The sequence below is a fragment of the Phoca vitulina genome, unplaced genomic scaffold (genome assembly GCF_004348235.1).
Source record: "Phoca vitulina isolate PV1807 unplaced genomic scaffold, GSC_HSeal_1.0 scaffold1, whole genome shotgun sequence".
NCBI classification, from domain to species: Eukaryota; Metazoa; Chordata; class Mammalia; order Carnivora; family Phocidae; genus Phoca; species Phoca vitulina.
The window spans coordinates 63060469-63080242 of NW_022589704.1; the positions used below are offsets into that span (position 1 = coordinate 63060469).

Here is a 19774-nt window from a genome sequence, read left to right on the forward strand (position 1 = left end):
TTCTTTTTCAAAATTGCTTTGACCATTCAGGGTCTTTTCTGGTTCCATATAAATTTTAGAATTTTTTGTCTTAGTTCTATGAAAAATGCTGTTGGTATTTTGATGTGGATTTCATTAAATCTGTACATTGCTTTGGATGATATAGACATTTTAACAATATTTGTACTTCCAGTCCATTAGCATAGAATGTCTTTCCATTTCTTTTTGTCATCAATGTCTTTCAGTGTTTTATAGTTTTCAGAGTACAGATCTTTCACTTCTTTGGTTAAGTTTATTCCTAGGCACCTTACTGTTTTTAGTGCAATTGTAAATGGGATTGTTTCTTAATTTCTCTTTCTGCTGCTTCATTATTAGTGTGTAGAAAGGCAAGAGATTTCTGCACATTGATTTTGTATCCTGCGACTTCACTGAATTCATTTATCAGTTATAGTAGTTTTTTGGTGGAGTCTTTAGGGTTTTTTATACTATCCTGTCATCTGCAAATAGTGGAAGTTTTACTTCTTTCTTACCAGTTTGGATGCCTTTTATTTGTTTTTGTTGTCTGATTGCTCTGGTTAGGACTTCCAATACTGTGTTGAATAAAAGTGGTGAGAGTGGACATCTTTGTCTTGTTTCTGATCTTAGGGGAAAGGCTCTCAGTTTTTCCCCATTGAGCATGAATTTGGCTGTGGGTCTTTCATAGATGGCCTTTATTATGTTCAGGTATGTTTTCTGTAATAAACCTACTTTGTTGAGGGCTTTTATTATGAATGGATGTTGTACTTTGTCAAATGCTTTTTCTGTGTCTATTGAAATGATCATATGGTCTTTATCCTTTCTCTTATTGATGTGATATATCATGTTTGATTTGTGAAGGTTGAGCCACCCTTCCATCCTAGGAATAAATTCCATCTGATCATGGTGAATGATTTTTTAAATGTATTGTTGGATTCAGTTTGCTAGTATTTTGTGGAGGATTTTTGCATCTATGTTTATCAGAGATATTGGCCTGTAGTTCTCTTTTTTTGTGGTGTCTTTATCTGGTTTTGGTATCAGGGTGATCCTGGCCTCATGGAATGAATTTAGAAGCTTTCCTTCTATTTTTTTGGAATAGTTTGAGAAGAATAGGTAATAAGTCTTCTTTAAAGGTTCGGTAGAATTTGCCTGTGAAGCCTTCTGGCCCTGGACTTTGGTTTGTTGGGAATTTTTCAATTACTGATTCAATCTCCCTGCTGAATTGGGCTATTCAAATTTTTATTTCTTCCTGCTTCAGTTTTGGTAGTTTATATGTTCCTAGGAATTTATCCATTTCTTCTAGTTTGTCCCATTTGTTGGCATATAGTTTTTCATAATATTCTCTTATAATTGTATTTCTGTGGTGTTAGCTGTTTTCTCTCCTCTTTCATTGGTGGTTTTGTTTATTTGAGTTTTCATTCTCTCCTCCCCCCCCACCCCCCCCGCCTTTTGATCAGTCTGGTTAGCAGTTTATCAAAGAACCAGCTCCTGGTTTCATTGAGCTGTTCTATTGGGTTTTTTTTAAATATATATATATATATTAAATATATAATTAATTAATATATTAATATATAATTAATTAATATATAATATATATAATTTATTTCTGCTCTAATCTTTATTATTTTCTTCTTTCTGCTAGTTTTAGGGTTTGTTGTTCTTTTCCTAGCTCCGTTAAGTATAAGGTTAGGTTGTTTATTCACGATTTTTCTTCTCAACGTAGGCCTGTACTGCTATAAACTTCCCTCTTAGAACTGTTTTTGCTGCATCCTTAAGGTTTTAGACCATTTTGTTTTCATTTTCATTTGTTTCCATGTACTTGTGATTTCCTCTTTGATTTCATGTATTTATGGTATTTCCAGATTGTTTCTTGTGGTTGATTTCCAGTTTCATAGCACTGTGGTCAGAAAAGATACATGGTATGACTTTGATCTTTTTGGATTTGTTGAGGCTCATTTTGTGGCCTAACATGTGATCTGTTCTGGAGAATGCTCTGTGTGCTTGAAAAGAACGTGTAGTCTGCTGTTTTAGGATGGAATATTCTGAATAGATCTGTTAAATCAATCTGGTCCAGTGTGTCATTCAAAGCCACTGTTTCCTTATTGATTTTCTGTTTGGATGATCTGTCCATCGATGTAAGTGGGATGTTAAAGTCCCCTACTATTACTATATTACTATTGATGAGTTCCTTTATGTTTGTTATTAACTGTTTTATGTATTTGGGTGCTCCCATGTTGGGTGCATAAATATTTACAATTGTTGTATCTTCTTGTTGGATTATCTCCTTTATTATTTAGTGTCCTCCTTTGTCTCTTTTTATAGTCTTTGTTTTAAAGTCTATTTTGTCCAGTATAAGTATTGCTACTCTGGCTTTCTTTGACATCCATTTGCATAATAAATGTTTCTCTATCCCCTCGCTTTTCAGTATACAGACGTCATTAGGTCTGAAATGAGTCTTTTGTAGGCAGCATGTAGAGGGGTCTTGTTTATTTATCCACTCTGTCACCCTATGTCATTCAATTGGAGCATTTAAGCCATTTACATTCAAAGTAATTACTGATAGATACGTGTCTATTGACATTTTGTTACTTGTTTTGTGGTTGTTTTTTAGTTTTTCTCTGATCCTTTTTTCTCTTTTTCATGGTTTGCTGGTTTTCTTTAGTGATATATTTGGATTCCTTTCTCTTTACTTTTTTGTATATCTGTAACTTTTTTTAAAAGGTTTTATTTATTTACTTGACACACAGAGATAGTGAGTAGTGGGAGAGAGAGCACAAGCAGGGGGAGCAGCAGGCTGAGGGAGAGGGAGAAGCAGGCTCCCCGCTGAGCAAGGAGCCCAATGCGGGGCTCAATGCCAGGACCCTGGGACCATGACCTGAGCTGAAGGCAGACGCTTAAGTGACTGAGCCACCCAGGCACCCCTCTGTAACTTTTTTTTTGACTTGTGGTTACCATTTGGTTTATATATAACATCTTCTGCATATAGCAGTCTGCATTAAGCTGATGGTCACTTAATTTTGAACTCATTCTTTAATCCTCTCCCCTCTACATCTCAGATATTTGGTATCATATTTTACATCCTTTTATTTTGTGTTTCTCTTTCATTTGCACTGTCTTATAGGCATTGCTAATAGAAATGCCTTCTAAGGTGTTGTACCAGGCTTGTCCATGGATTTAGCCTTAGGGCTTCCAAGGGCAATTCCCAAAGAAGGACCAAGCTAAGAGTCATCAGCCAGCAATAATCCCAGCAGATGGGAGAACATTTGCCTCATTCCTAAAGAGAAGATCTGGGCTGCACACCAAAGTATCCACAATAGTCCATCCCTTGTACTGCTTGGATTCACCTGGGAATAATTCCTGCAGCAATGGTCGGTTTCTTTTTCTGGGGAAAGTTATAAGAGGGAAGGTTAGTGGTATGACTTAGTCCTCATTACTATAGATAGTCTTGAGGCCACACTGACGCTCCTCCTGTCCATCCTCTACTTACCATTGTAGATTCCCTTTGTTGGGGCTACCACCTATGCTAGTCTGGGTGGTTTATCTGCAGAGTGACCTTGACTCTCATCTCTTGAAAAACAATGAAAAGTAGTCAAGTTTTCTGGTTCCTTATAGATGAGATGGGATGGAGCTAGTAGAGATGAAGAGAAGTAAACAATTTCAAACAGAGTAAAGGCAAAACTGTTGGAGAAGGCTCATCTGACTGCTGGATAGAGGCTGAGCCATTGAGGACTGAGGATGGAAGCAGGGAGACAGGAGGCTATTGTGTGAGTCTAGATGAGAGAAGGTGGCAGCTGTACTTGGGTAGTAGCAATGGAAGTGGGAAGAAGTTATCAGTCTCTGTAGATGTGCGTATATTTCAAAGATAAACCTTTTGCAAAGGTGAATTAAGATTTTGTCTGGGTTATCAAAGAGTTTGAATCAAGTCGGGAAACAAGCTCTGTAATGGGTTGTTTCAGCACGTAATGATGAAGAGTAGTGGTAGGTACCTAGAGGAGGAGAGTGGTTATGGAGCCCTTCCCGGGAAAATCTGGGGTAAGACATGGCAGAAAATGAATTAGAGAGATAGGTTGGGCCAGACCATGGAGGGTCTCATAGACTACCTTAAAAACTTAGACTTAATCCTGAAGTTGATATGAACAGTTAAATGGTATTATATATGGAGGCAGCACATCCCACTTTATGACTTAGATTCTCCAAGTCGCTTTGGTGAGTGTAAGAGGGCTCATGAGTTAAGACTGAAGGCAGGGAAGCCAGTTACGATATGCAGTTGTCCAGGCTAGAGATAGTAAGCTAATATTTGTTTTGTATTTGCAATACATCAAGCACTAGTCTAAATTCTGTACGTGTATGAATTCAGTCCCCAGAAGAACCCTATCACGTCGGCACTATTAATATCCACATTTTACAGATATATGGACTCGAGCACAAAGATGTGAACGTAAACTTGCCCAAGTTCATGGGGCCACATGGCTCTAAGCAGGAGGCAGGATTTTAACCTAGGCACCCTGACTGGAGAATTCATGCACTTACACACTGTGCTACACTCATCTCCTGAAGATGAGAGGCTGAAGATTTAGGGAAGATAATAGGGCAAATCTCTTGTATTTTGTCCCAAACATAATAATTAGCTGTAATTTTGCATTAGCATTACAGCGGTATCCGTTAGAGACCCACCCTCCTATCATTTCCTTTCTTCCTTACTTAGAAGCTTGGATTCTCTTTTGGTACCTGTGTCTCTTTCTTGCTTTGCAATCCTCTGCTGACTTTCTGCAGCAACACGGTACAGAGCAGATGTTCGGGATGTGTCTTTGGATCAAACAATATTGTGAATCACCTTGTCAGGTAACCCAAGTCTGTGCTTTTGTCTTCTCTCAGAATTTCCTCTTGGGGGAGTGCATTGGACTTGGTGTTCACTGGGGTGCTTTTCTTCACAGCTTTTGTTTGGGAATAGCTCAAATGAGATAAATTCAGTCACGGCCCCCAGAACATCAGTACTATAGGAGATTGTTGTGAAATACACTGGTATCTGGGGAGAAAAGTGTATCTTTCCACTAATCACTTGTAATGCAAACACAGACTGTAAATAGTCATTATGTAACTGTTATTTTTCTAACTGTCCAAATATGGAGAATCTGAGTAGTACAAGGAGTTTATAGAGAAAACAGGGTCTGGAGAACGCCTGACTTAGTTTGCCAAAGAAATGTTGGCTCTGCTGTCTTGCCTCTGATAGATGACCCCCAGGACAATGTTATTTCCGTCTCTGTTTGGATTTGAATAGGGAGGTACTGAGCATCGGCGTCTTTTTCATGTGGTTGTTAATGATATTATTACAGTTTCATGAAGCATAATACCTACTGTACCTTAGGTCAAATGTTATCCAAAAAGAGCACCTAGCGCTGATAGGGATTCAAGCCTAAGTGTAACACAGAGACCCCCCCCCCCCCCCCCCCCCCCCCCCCCCCCGCCAAAAATAGCCAAGAAATAGATGGTTCACACCAAGGTAGCCTGTAGCTGCAGCGCTAGGGCAAGGGGACAGTCCCTAGTACCTTGGTGAGTGTTTTCTGTGTCCTTTGTGCCAAGAACCAGAGCCACTTCAGTGACTGAAGAGAGTGGGCTGGGGAGGTGGGAAGGGGCAAGCTCAAGGAAGACAACCGTCTGCAGCAGAAACCAGGAGAATGAGTTCTGTTTGGGAAAGCCAGGAGGGATTGGAAATAAGTGGAGGGCCACTGAGTAGGCAGGGTTCAGAAGCCCCATATTTTGAGGAAACCTAAAGCGCCTTAAAGCATGAAGTTCAATGTTACCAGCACATTACTTGAGAAGCTCTAAAGTTAACCAGCCCTATCCAACCCTTCCTTCTCCGCTCATGTTCCAGGTAAGGCACATTTTTATTTTTGAAATCCAGGTGCACAGTCAGGAGAAGGGAGAAAACAGTGACACCCATCTTTTTAATGAGCATTGCTAGTGGAAGAGAAATTAGCATCACCTTGAATTTTATGTGATGTCAGTTAAATGAAGGTATTTTATAGCACTTTACAACAAATTAGAATCAACTAAATTGAAAATAAGCCTAGCAGCTGGGATAAGTAATCAGGTAAGTGGCCAGTTTTGCTATTTTTGCTTTGAGTCGAAGACAGAATTTGAATTTCTAATGTCCCTGAGGTGTAGGGCTCACAATTGGGGAGTGCGGTTTCCCAGATGATTGTTGAAGATGCTAGCATTTCAGCTTTGCCCTCCAGGTCTACAACTTGCATAGCCATGTTCCTTGGAGATTGGCGCTAGCACATGGGCATGCACACCAGAGAGAGGGCTGTGAATTAGTGTAGAACAGAGCTCTGCTTTTGGCGGAACATTACAGAGCAGACTGGAAATAGATGACCCAGAACAGGGCAGTAAATCATCCACATTAACTGAGAGCCTCTAATGAAAGGGCTGAAATTCATAGGAAGACATTGTGGCGACTCATGAAATCAGCCCAAATCAGAGGAACTATTAGAACACTTTTGTGTTTTAAGAAAATAGTGATTGTGTGCACTTGCTGCAATTTGCATCCAGTCAGAATGCCCTGACATCATAAATACTGGCTTTGGTGAACAGAATCTCACAGCCGAGCTTTTTCACTCCACGAGCCCAGTGTTTTCTTGTGTGGATTACTAGATGATTTTAGCATCTGAAATATGCTCAGGAAGCTGCTGAGGAGGCCAAAAAGATGCTTGGTGATGATAACTCTGTTGAGGGTGGTGGCCCAGGATCTACCTGACATGTGTGCAGGTTGGCTTGTGTGGGCAAAAGGAAGAGGAGAAAAAGATGGGGCGGGATGGGGAGTTACCATAAATGAAACTTTGCAGATCGCTCAGAGTGGAAGTATTAAGGGCAACAAATGAAGATAAAATGATGCTTGTAATTATGGTTTATAAAGAGAAATAGGCCATATTGAGTATATAATTTTCTTTTTTTCTCCTCTGCAGCTGATGGATTAAATGAAATAAACTGATCTGCAGAAAATCCATGTCTCTAGGTTGTTTTTAGTCAACCTTAGAGAAACATGAAATATGCAGATTTTTCTCCTCTTTACTTAGACTTTCTATTTGAAACACTTTTCTCAAAATATTTATGTTATCTTAATTTTTTTTATCTTAAAATAGTCACATAACTTTTCAGATACCTAATTACTGAAGCAGCAGATAACTTTCCACATGAAAAATAAAAATGCTACATGGAACTTTCTCTTATTTCTTCAGTAGTCCTCTCTTTTTCCCTAACCAGCAGTGCTTACTTGATTTTCAGTACTTGAGACTTTAGATTTGGATATGGAAAGAGCAAGGTTTTAAATTTCTGTCATCATTACCTTCTGATAATTCTGTACCCTAAGCCTAAGCCAGGGGAGTAAGCAGGAAAAGCGGACTTCTCTGCCAGAGTATCAGATATATCATGACACCGTGGAAGGTGGGACGGGTCTCTGATGAATCCCGCTAATACTGAAACATATCTTCACTACTGAACTCCAAACTGACAGCCTCTAGTGCTTGCCCCCTGTTCAGCCAACTTGGGTATTGTTCAAGGTGGCTCTTCACTGGTTTGACAGATTATTGTGCTCTGAGAGCATGAACACAAATGCCCAAGTCGTAGAGGTTATCCACTGTATTTTGTTGCTTTGATAAAAATGGGTGCAGAGAATTGAGTGAATTTAATAGGAGAAGGGTTCAAAGGCACTGAAATTCTCTTCAGAAAAACCGTTCTTTGCAATACCTCGCCTCTATTTTGTGCTGCCCTCTGCTGGCTAATAAATTTCGTAGTGTGGAGTGTTGAGAAAAACCTAGAGGTCGAGAACGCTGGGGGCTGGCTGCCATCACTTCTACTTTCCACTAGAAAGTAATTTCCCATTTTGTCGTATGAAATGTGGGCCCAATGTATAGTGATGAATTCAGATGCGCTGAAGATATAAATTGTAGAAAATGTGAGACTAATTTGGTGATTTATATGGACTTTGTAATGCCTGTGAAAGAAATAATTTTGCAGCTTATTGCATGATGAGTCAGATTTTCCGAATCATTGATGTGAAAATCCAGTGTTACTGTAAATGATTTGGACACTTTTTCTCCACGCTTGTATTTTTCAGTGGCTGCTAATTTACAGAAGATTGTAGATGATCCCAAAGCTTTAAAAACCTTGACATTTAAGTTGGTAAGTTGAAAGTTCCGGAAGGAAGGTAAATGTTTTGCCATGCTCTGCCAGCAAGGACTAATAACACGTTTTAATAACCTGCTCTGTAATTCCCTTGCTGCTGTTACTTTCTTTTGGAATCCATTTTTGCATTTGTCCTTTGCGGGTTTAATCTGTGGGAATGTTTTCTGACCACGACTGGAAACTTCCTCTTCCGTGAGCATAGCTTGTTTCCCGGGACATCTTTAAGAGCCGCCATTTGGGAAATCTTGGCACCCATGCCATTTCGCCTCCCGCTTGTGTGGCACCTTGACCGTATAGACAAAATTAAACCTAATTCCAACCAACACTCTTAATAAAGCTTTCCTAAAGTGAAAGCCAGGTGGTTCTAACTTTTAAAAAAATTGAGGCTGATTGTTGTAGAAATGGTTTAGGTAATTGGAAACAATTGTGGAACTACTCGCCGAAGGCTAGTGAACAAAGACATAACATTTTAACTCCACATTTCAAATCACGGTAATAGATTCTCGTAGAGAAGGGGTGTTGCGACAGTTTTTCTGCACTAGTAGACTTTAAATTTAAGAACTAGAGCGGCCACAGAGATACAGATCCTGAGTGTGTCCTGGCATCGTTCTGAAAGCAAGAGATAGGGTGACCATGGCTGGAAACGGGGAGCAGTCCTAACAGGCAGAAGCGACGATTTTCCTGAAAGTTTTAGCAAACAGTACATTAAGTGACTCATTTTAAAATTATAAATCTTATCAAGAGCCAGTCAGAATGCCACAAGCAATTTAAGATATAAATGACTAGCACTTTGCTGTGCACAATATATATTGATGATCTGTCTTCTTTATTTCTTGTGAGAATTTAATGGAAAATGCGCATGGCCAAAGATGTGAAATGATTAGTTACAGTAAATGTTAGCCCTGTGCTAATTAACTTTCCGGGTCTTGCCTCACATCTAATTTCAGATGGCTAGGCTGTGTGATGAGCTTTTTCAAACACAAAGATTCTCACAGAAAGAATTTATCTGAAGAAATTTGTTTTCAATAACAAAAGAACATTTTACTCAGACATAGGATGATAAACTAAGAAATTGAAAAATCCGTCTTCTGCTTTAGGACTCGTCTGTCACCTCTGTTATGTTTCTAATTCACCTACATCTTTGTAAACATATTTCATTCATATGAGAATATATTGATGAGAAAATGGTATCCTGTGTCAGGATTTCAAGCCTGTTAATGTTTCTTTATTCATTTTTTATAGCATAAGAAAGAAGTTCTAACACACCACCTCCGGAAGATTTGCCTAATTTTGAATATGTAAACAGAGATAAGAAATGAAGGCTTTCATGCTGGCTCATCCCCACACTCGCTAAACTTGCTTACCTATGAAACAGGAATAGCAACCCTGGCCCTTTCCTGTTACCAAAGGTCTTAGAGAAACACCTAGTGTTGTCTGCTCTGAACAGTATGAGCAGAAGAAGGTCAAACTCCTCTCATCTCCTACTCGAATCAGTTTATTACTTCTGCGGATGCTCTTGCTTGACTCCGTCCTCTTCTCTCCATCCCCATTTCCAGCACTCTCGCGGGGTTCTCTCATCTCCCGAAACGGATCTTCCTGCCTATAGTCTGCCTGTGTCCGGCTCCCTTCACCACACCGTGGCTGTGGCCAGAGTACTTCTTCTGCATTGCAAAATGCTCCTAAAACTCAAACCCCGGACCAGACCTCCCTTTCGGGCTCCTGCTTTATTACCTTTCTGTATCTCCCCTCATTCTGTCTTCTCTCATTCTCATCCTCTGTCTTCTCCTACTTTTGTCTGCTGGCCTTTTGTATGTGCTTCTCTCTCTCTCTCTCTCTCTCTCTCTCACTAAAATATTCGTCCAGCTTCTCCAAGCTGCTGCTTTGGCTCCTCGACACGTAGGCATGTTCCGACTTTCTGCTTCAATTTCACTTTCCCCAGGAAGCCTTCTCTGACATCCAGTGCTGGCTCAGGGGCTCCTCCTCTGTTCTCCGCCACGAATTCATATCCCTGAGAAGTCCGGAGCTTCCGGGGCCCGAGGCTGCTGCACAGAAGCCAGCACACAGCAGAGGGCTTGATAATTAAAATGTACCAGAGTAATACAAACCTCGGTTAGAAAAACTGCAGCCATCATTTTTCCCTCAACATTTACTTTAATCCCTGTAAAATAATTAAGATGGTGGTTTCTGCTTCATGCCCTCTTTTTAGAGTCCCTTGAAATTCCTGGGCCTTCCCTGCGGAAAGGACAAGAATCACTTTCTCAGGCGTCCACTGTTTGCTAGACCGTGCCCGAGGTGGTTTACACACTTCATCTCAGTTCATTTAATCCTCAGGATCCCACAAGATGGTGATATCATTAGGTTCATTTTCTGTCCTGGGAATCCGAGACTCTGTGGGGCTAACTTGCCCAGGATCAGACAGTGGAGACACTGCAAATTCAACTCCGGTCTAGCGTCCCAGCCCATCCTCTCAATTGCTGTTCGTTCTGGGAGGCAGGGCCCTTGCAGCTCTGTGGTTTTATGGTTTTCTGTTTCTCTGTGGATTCCTGCTTTGGGATGATGGGATCCCTGGACAGCGGTTGAGGTGGATTCTGTCCTGTACTTTCAGCAGATTGAATAGTATGGGCCTGCCCGGCACAGGAGTCTTGCAGGAGAACCCGGGCAAGTCTTCCCTTCCCCCGATAGCTTGAGAAGGCAGTAATGTGCTGTTCCCAGAAGATGGAAATTAATGGCTTTTTCCCAAAAGACAGCTAACAATGTTAAATAACCTTCAGTTTTGGTCACTTCACTCTCTGTCCAGCCCTTGTTAAACCTGAGGAGGTTGCTTTGTTGTTACCTGTTGCCAGCCAGTTTGAGATCCACTCGATAGAGCTCATTTGAATTGCTTCTTGGCCTAATCTTCTGTAGAACACTGACATCCTGGTAAAACCACAGAGATTCAAATGCACTTGCTTTCGTTCATCAATTTGGCTATTTTCTTGAAGAATAAAAGAAAGTATTTCAGAAGCATTTTTCCTCACAAACTACTGCTGCTCGTGGTCCTTTTATCTCTCAGCTGTTTATCATTTTTATCTCAGAGCTTTCTTTGCTTTCTAAAGGAGAATGTCAGGGGCCTAAAATCATCTAAAGAACAAAGTTGTATCTTGGTGATGTGGTTCCTTACCTCAGAGAACAGCGGTTTACTCAGGGGATGGTTGGGGCACGTCACAAAATTGCTCTTGTCCCGGTCCTGTACCAGATATCCTAATGTAATTGCTCTTGGGACAGCCTGGGCTCTGGGTATTTTGAAGGTGTCCCCTGGTGATTCCAGTATTTAGCTACGGCTGAGAAACATGCTGTTTGTAGATAGCTCAGTCTCTAATCTCCTTTCTCTCCACTCTCCCACCTCTATTAGAAATACTGGGCTCAAGTTTGAAAAGGTGGGCTGTCCTTATATATCTGCTTATATAAGAAAAACAGTGGCCCAGGGAACAAGGATATTGGTTATATCAAGAAGTGCATTTACTTTTCTGCCTGCCCAGTGAGATCTTTAGCTTCATTTGACAAATAATAAATGAAGTATGATTTCCATTGTTGGCATGGCCAGAGGCAAGGCGATCAGAAGCCTTTTTTTTTTTTTTTTTTAAATATATAGCACTTTTAACAAAGTGGTTCAAGCGTAAAGGGCATTTCAGCTCAAGTGTAACATGCTTTGAGTGCAACATCTCAGTACTGTTTTATTGTTGATTGTTGTAAGCCTTGCCTTGAGACAAGTCTAAATGTTGAAGGCATTTTTTAATCTGCTGCCTTGAAGTTTTATAAAGTAATTGAGTCTTGCTGCTTTCAATGTGAAGTTTTTGAAATTGCATTAGTAAAAATATGATACTGCATTAGTAAAAATATGAAATAAGATAATTCGCCCTTAAAGATAGAATGCAAATTGTAAGTACATGTAAGTAACATCCACTTGGTACATATTTATGTGAGCATTACAGATTTTAGTTACTGAAGTTAAATAACATGCCTTTTACATAGAGCAATTTCCTAAGCATCTTGGCAATTCACGATGAATGGGCCTTATGAAATGTATTTCATAAATAGGACTTGAAAGTTGAAATGACTCCTTGACCCATGAGTTGTCGAATGGATGCTGTGTTAACAGGCATGAAAACCACATTAATCATTAAACTCATTGTCCCGTCTCCATCAGAGCTCTTGGGTGACAAGTTCATTGTCAATGAGCAGTAACATTTTGAAAGAAATCTTCTTTTCTGAGCAGTAGTTCTCAATGGTGGGCTTCAAATATTCAGTAAACCATTTTGTAAGCAAAGGTGCTGTCTGTTGTTCCATTTATAGACCATAGATTCTGTAAATAAATCTAGCATAATTCTTAAGGGCCCAAGGACTTTCGGAAAAGTGAGTGTTGGCTTCAACTTAAAGTTACCAGCTGCAGTAGCCCCTAGCAAGAGTCAGCCTGTCCCCTTTGAAGCTTTTGAAGCCAGGCACTGACTTCTCCTCTCTAGCTATGAAAGTCCTAGATGGCATCTTCCAATAGAAGGCTGTTTTGTCTACATTCAAATTCTGTTGTTTAGTGTAGCCTACTTCTTTAATTCTCTTAGCTCTGTCTTCTGGAGAACTTACTGCTTCACCTTGCACTTATATATTATGGAGACAGTTTCTCTCCTTAAACCTCAGGAACCAACCTCCTCTAGCTTCCAGCTTATCTTCTGCAGCCTCCTCACCTGTCTCAGCCTTCAGAGAATTGAAGAGAGAGTTAGGGCCTTGCTCTGGAGTAGGGTTTGGCTTAAGTGAATGTGGTGGCTGGTTTGATCTTCTATCCAAACCATGAAAACTTTCTGCATATCAGCTATAAAGCTGTTTTGCTTTCTTATCATTCATGTGTTCACTGGAGTAGCACTTTCAATTTCTTTCAAGAACTTTTCTTTTATATTCACAGCTTGGCCTAACAGATGCAAGAGGCCTAGCTTTTGGCCTGCGCTCCTCACTAAGTTTAATCGTTTCTGGCTTTTGATTTAAAGCGAGAGACTTGCAACTCTTCCTTTCACTTGAACACTTAGAGACCACTGTAGGGTCATTAATTGTCCTAATTTCAATATTGTTGATCTCAGGGATCAGGAGGCCTGAGGCGAGGGAGAGGGACAGGGGAAAAGCCAGTGAGTGGAACAGTCAAAACACATGCCACATATATGGATTAAGTTCACCATCTTATATCGGCAGGTCCGTGGGCCCCAAAACAATAGCAAAATTAACATCACAGATCACTGATGTCCTATGACCATAACAAATATAATGAAAACCTTTAAAAAACTGTGAGAATTGCCAAAATGTTACACAGACATGAAGCGAGCCAGTGCTGTTGGGAAAATGACACCACCAGACTTACTTGGTATAGGATTGCCACAAACCTTCAATTTGTAAAAAAAAAAAAAAATGTGATATCCAGGAAAGGCAATAAAGTGAAGTGCAATAAAGCAAGGTAGGCTTCTATGGTGAAGTACCGTGGTTGTCTCCAGGAAAAGCTCTTGTGAGATTAAGTTGTAGGCTGAACTAGCCATTTTTTTTTTTTAATCCCCGTGGAACACCATTTTTACTCAGAAGAATAACTGACAAACTGTGGTTATTCCGACTAAGGATTTGGCAGATATTTTTTCAAAACAAACCAAGTGAGCCTGACACTTCAAGGAAAACAACTGACAATATTTGTCATCAATAATACATTTCAGCTTTCGAGCAGAAAACGGATTTTGGAAAACTTGCATCTGCCACTGTAAGCTTGACAACAGCCCAGTACTTACTTTTTCTGATGAGATTAGTCATGTGTGATATTAATGCACATGATTGGTTGACATTGTATATTGAAACATTGAGATTATATAACAAACTGTGTCAACAGTGGGAAGATCTGCATAATTCAGTGATGCTGAAAAAACCTATTTGGGGAAAAGATCAATTCCACCTGCCAGATAGACCACTGGTTTCAGTATAACGGACTACGTGGTTTCAGATTCCACAATGCAACTAACTTTTAAGAAATTCCACTTGGCACATCTTGGTATGGTAACCCTATCCACAATTATCAGAAAGACTTTTAAGATACTATTTATTTGCTTTTTCAACTATTTATATGAGGCTGGATTTTCTTTGTATACTTCAAGTAAAACAACATAAAACAATAGATGGAATGTGGAAGCAAATATGAAAATCTAGCCATCTTCTGTCAAGCAAGACATTAAAGAGATTTGCAAAATGTAAAGCGGTGCCACTCTGCTCAAACTTTTGTTTTGGTAAACTGGTTATTTTCCATTAAGATTTTATTTATGTTAGCATGTAATTAGATGTAACGAATAGTAAGGATAATTTAGAAATTTCTGTTTTGATTTCTGAGACATTCAATATAATAAATATAACCTACATAAGCATTGTTTTTAATTATTTTAATACTTTAATATTAAAATCATGTTTAAAATATTTAAAAATTTTTTCAGTTTTAATTTTTAAAATAGTCAATACAATAAATATAACCTGCAAAAACATAAGCTTTTTAAGTTTTAATTCCGGTAAATTAAGACAATGTTATATTAGTTTTAGGTGTACAATATAGTGATTCAACAGTTCCATACATCACCCAGTGCTCATCACAGCAAGTGCACTCCTCAATCCCCATCGCCTATTTCACCCATCCCCCAACCCACTTCCTCTCTGGTAATAATCACTTTGTTCTCCAAAATTAGGAGTCTGTTTCTTGATTTGTCTCTTTGTTCCCCCTGGGTTTTTGTTTCTTGTCTTGGACTCATTTTACTTAGCATAATACTCTCTAGCTCCATCCATGTCATTGCAAATGGCAAGATTTCATTCTTTTTATGGCTGAGTAATACTCCACTGTATATATGTACCACATCTTTATGCATTCATCTATCAGTGGATACTTGGGCTGCGTCCATATCTTGGCTGTTGTGAATATGGCGCTATAAAAATAGGGGTGCACGTATCCTTTTGAAATAGTGTTTTTGTATTCTTTGGGTAAATACCCAGTAGTGTGATTGCTGAATTGTAGGGTAGTTCTAACTTTTTGAGGAAACCCTGTACTGTTTTCCACAGTGGCTGCACAAGTTTGCATTCCCACCATCAGTACACAAGTGTTTCCCTTTTTCTACGTCCTCACCGACATATGTTATTTCCTGTGTTGTTGATTTTAGCCATTCTGACAGGTATGAGGTGAAATCGCATTGTAGTTTTGATTTGCATTTCCCTGATGGTAAGTGATGGTGAATATCTTTTCATGTGTCTTGTGGCCATCTGTAGGTCTTCTTTGGAGAAGTGTCTGTTCATATCTTCTGCCCATTTTTTAATTGGATTATTTGTTTTTTTTAATTTTATTTTATTATGTTATGTCACCATACATTACATCATTAGTTTTTTGATGTAGTGTTCCATGATTCATTGTTTGTGTATAACATCTAGTACTCCATGCAGAACGTGCCCTCTTTAATACCCATTACTGACCTAACCCATTCCCCCCACCTCCCTCCCCTCTAAAACCCTCAGTTTGTTTCTCAGAGTCCATAGTCTCTCATGGTTTGTCTCCCCCTCCAATTGCCCCCCCTTCATTTTTCCCTTCCTACTATCTTGTTTCAGAGGCACAGGTCTGTGATTCATCAGCCTTACGCAATTCACAGCACTCACCATAGCACATACCATCCCCAGTGTCTAACACCCAGCTACCCCATCCCTCCCACCCACACCACTCCAGCAACGCTCAGTTTGTTTCCTGAGATTAAGAATTCCTCATATCAGTGAGATCATATGATACTTGTCTTTCTCTGATTGACTTATTTCACTTAGCATAATACACTCTCATTCCATCCACATCGTTGCAAATGGCAAGATTTTGTTTTTTTGTGGTTTTCTTGATGGCTGCATAATATTCCATTGTATATATATACCACTTCTTTATCCGTTCATCTGTTGATGGACATCTTCGCTCTTTCCACAGTTTGGCTATTGTGGACATCGCTGCTATAAACATTGGGGTGCATGTACCCCTTCGGATCCCTACATTTGTATCTTTGGGGTAAATACTAAGTAGTGCAATTGCTGGATCATATGGTAGCTCTATTTTCAACTTTTTGAGGAACCTCCATACTGTTTTCCAGAGTGGCTGCACCAGCTTGCATTCCCACCAACAGTGTAGGAGGGTTCCCCTTTCTCCGCATCCCCGCCAACATCTGTCGTTTCCTGACTTGTTAATTTTAGCCATTCTGACTGGTGTGAGGTGGTATCTCATTGAGGTTTGGATTTGGATTTCCCTGATGCTGAGCAATGTTGAGCACTTTTTCATGTGTCTGTTGGCCATTTGGATGTCTTCTTCGGAAAAATGTCTGTGCATGTCTTCTGCCCATTTCTTGATTGGATCATTTGTTCTTTGGGTGTTGAGTTTGATAAGTTCTTTATAGATTTTGGATACTAGCCCTTTATCTGATATGTCATTTGCAAATATCTTCTCCCATTCTGTCGGTTGTCTTTTGGTTTTGTTGACTGTTTCTTTTGCTGTGCAAAAGCTTTTCATCTTGATGAAGTCCCAATAGTTCATTTTTACCCTTGCTTCCCTTGCCTTTGGCGATGTTTCTAGGAAGAAGTTGCTGCAGCTGAGGTCGAAGAGGTTGCTGCCTGTGTTCTCCTTTAGGATTTTGATGGACTCCTGTCTCACATTTAGGTCTTTCAACCAGTTGGAGTCTATTTTTGTGGGTGGTGTAAGGAAATGGTCCAGTTTCATTCTTCTGTATGTGGCTGTCCAATTTTCCCACACCATTTGTTGAAGAGACTGTCTTTTTTTCCATTGGACATTCTTTCCTGCTTTGTCGAAGACGAGTTGACCATAGAGTTGAGGGTCCATTTCTGGGCTCTCTGTTCTGTTCCATTGATCTATGTGTCTGTTTTTGTGCCAGTACCATACTGTCTTGATGATGACAGCTTTGTAATAGAGCTTGAAGTCCGGAATTGTGATGCCGCCAGCTTTGCTTTTCTTTTTCAACATTCCTCTGGCTATTTGGGGTCTTTTCTGGTTCCATACAAATTTTAGAATGATTTGTTCCATTTCTTTGAAAAAAGTGGATGGTATTTTGATAGGGATTGCATTGAATGTGTAGATTGCTCTAGGTAGCATTGACATCTTCACAATATTTGTTCTTCTAATCCATGAGCATGGAACGTTTTTCCATTTCTTTGTGTTTTCCTCAATTTCTTTCATGAGTATATTATAGTTTTCTGAGTACAGATTCTTTGCCTCTTTGATTAGATTTATTCCTAGGTATCTTATGGTTTTGGGTGCAATTGTAAATGGGATCAACTCCTTCATTTCTCTTTCTTCTGTCTCATTGTTGGTGTATAGAAATGTAACTGATTTCTGTGCATTGATTTTATATCCTGCCACTTTACTGAATTCCTGTATGAGTTCTGGCAGTTTTGGGGTGGAGTCTTTTGGGTTTTCCACATAAAGTATCCTATCATCTGCAAAGAGTGAGAGTTTGACTTCTTCTTTGCTGATTTGGATGCCTTTTATTTCTTTTTGTTGTCTAATTGCTGTGGCTAGGACTTCTAGTACTGTGTTGAATAGCAGTGGTGAAAGTGGACACCCCTGCCATGTTCCTGACCTTAGGGGGAAAGCTCTCAGTTTTTCCCCATTGAGAATGATATTCGTTGTGGGTTTTTCTTAGATGGCTTTTATGATATTGAGGTATGTGCCCTCTATCCCTACACTGTGAAGAGTTTTGATCAAGAAAGGATGCTGTACTTTGTCAAATGCTTTTTCTGCATCTATTGAGAGGATCATATGGTTCTTGGTCCTTCTTTTATTAATGTATCACAATGATTGATTTGTGGATGTTGAACCAACCTTGCAGCCCAGGAATAAATCCCACTTGGTCGTGGTGAATAATCCTTTTAATGTACTATTGGATCCTACTAGTATTTTGGTGAGAATTTTTGCATTCATGTTCATCAGGGATATTGGTCTGTAATTCTCCTTTTTGATGGGGTCTTTGTCTGGTTTTGGGATCAAGGTAATGCTGGCCTCATAAAATGAGTTTGGAAGTTTTCCTTCCATTTCTAGTTTTTGGAACAATTTCAGAAGAATAGGTATTAATTCTTCTTTAAATGATTGGTAGGATTCCCCTGGGAAGTCATCTGACCCTGGGCTCTTGTTTGTTGGGAGATTTTTGATGACTGCTTCAATTTCCTTAGTGGTTATGGGTCTGTTCAGGTTTTCTATTTCTTCCTGGTTCAGTTTTGGTAGTTTATATATCTCTAGGAATGCATCCATTTCTTCCAGATTGTCTAATTTGCTGGTATATAGTTGCTCGTAGTATGTTCTTATAATTGTTTGTATTACTTTGGTGTTGGTTGTGATCTCTCCTCTTTCATTCATGATTTTATTTATTTGGGTCCTTTCTCTTTTCTTTTTGATAAGTCTGGCCAGGGGTTTATCAATCTTGTTAATTCTTTCAGAGAACCAGCTCCTAGTTTCGTTGATCGTTCTACTGTTCTTTTAGTTTCTATTTCATTGATTTCTGCTCTGATCTTTATTATTTCTCTTCTCCTGTTGTGTTTAGGCTTTATTTGCTGTTCTTTCTCCAGCTTCTTTAAGTGTAGGGTTAGGTTGTATATTTGAGACCTTTCTTGTTTCTTGAGAAAGGCTTGTATTGATATATACTTTCCTCTTAGGACTGCCTTTGCTGCATCCCAAAGATTTTGAACAGTTGTGTTTTCATTTTCATTGGTTTCCATGAATTTTTTAATTCTTCTTTAATTTCCTGGTTGACCCATTCATTCTTTAGTAGGATGCTCTTTAGCCTCCATGTATTTGAGTTCTTTCCAACTTTCCTCTTGTGATTGAGTTCTAGTTTCACAGCACTGTGGTCTGAAAATATGCAGGGAATGATCGCAATCTTTTGGTCCCAGTTGAGACCTGGTTGTGACCTAGGATGTCATTTATTCTTTAGAATGTTCCATGGGCACTAGAGAAGAATGTGTATTCTGTTGCTTTCGATGGAATGTTCTGAATATATCTGTGAAGTCCATCCGGTCCAGTAATTGGCTGCTCCCATGTTAGGGGTATAGATATTTACAATTGTTAGATCTTCTTGTTGGATAGACCCTTTAAGTAGGATATAGTGTCCTTCCTCATCTCTTATTATAGTCTTTGGTTTAAAATCTAATTTGTCTGGGGGCGCCTGGGTGGCTCAGTTGGTTAAGCAGCTGCCTTCAGCTCAGGTCATGATGCTGGGGGTCCTGGGATCGAGCCCTACGTCCGACTCCCTGCTCAGCAGAGAGCCTGCTTCTCCCTCTCCCTCTGCCTGCCACTCTGCCTACTTGTGCTCTCTATCTCTCTGTCAAATAAATAAATGAAATCTTTTAAAAAAAATCTAATTTGTCTGATATAAGGATTGCCACCCAGCTTTCTTTTGATGTCCATTAGCATGGTAAATGGTTTTCCACCCCCTCACTTTCAATCTGGAGGTGTCTTTGGGTCTAAAATGTGTCTCTTGCAGGCAGCATATCAATGGGTCTTGTTTTTTTATCCAATCTGATACCCTGTGTCTTT

The 19774-nt window shown here is 39.6% G+C and overlaps 1 protein-coding gene across 2 annotated transcripts in view; it reads left to right on the forward strand.

Moving 5' to 3' along the window:
• Positions 1 to 19774, forward strand: part of STK39 (serine/threonine kinase 39) — a 305438-nt gene that overhangs the window by 277240 nt on the left and 8424 nt on the right. For both annotated transcript variants that reach the window (XM_032408730.1, XM_032408721.1), the window contains one exon: positions 8111 to 8175. In XM_032408730.1, coding sequence (XP_032264621.1) covers positions 8111 to 8175 — 65 coding nt within the window. The remainder of the gene's footprint in view (positions 1 to 8110; positions 8176 to 19774) is intronic.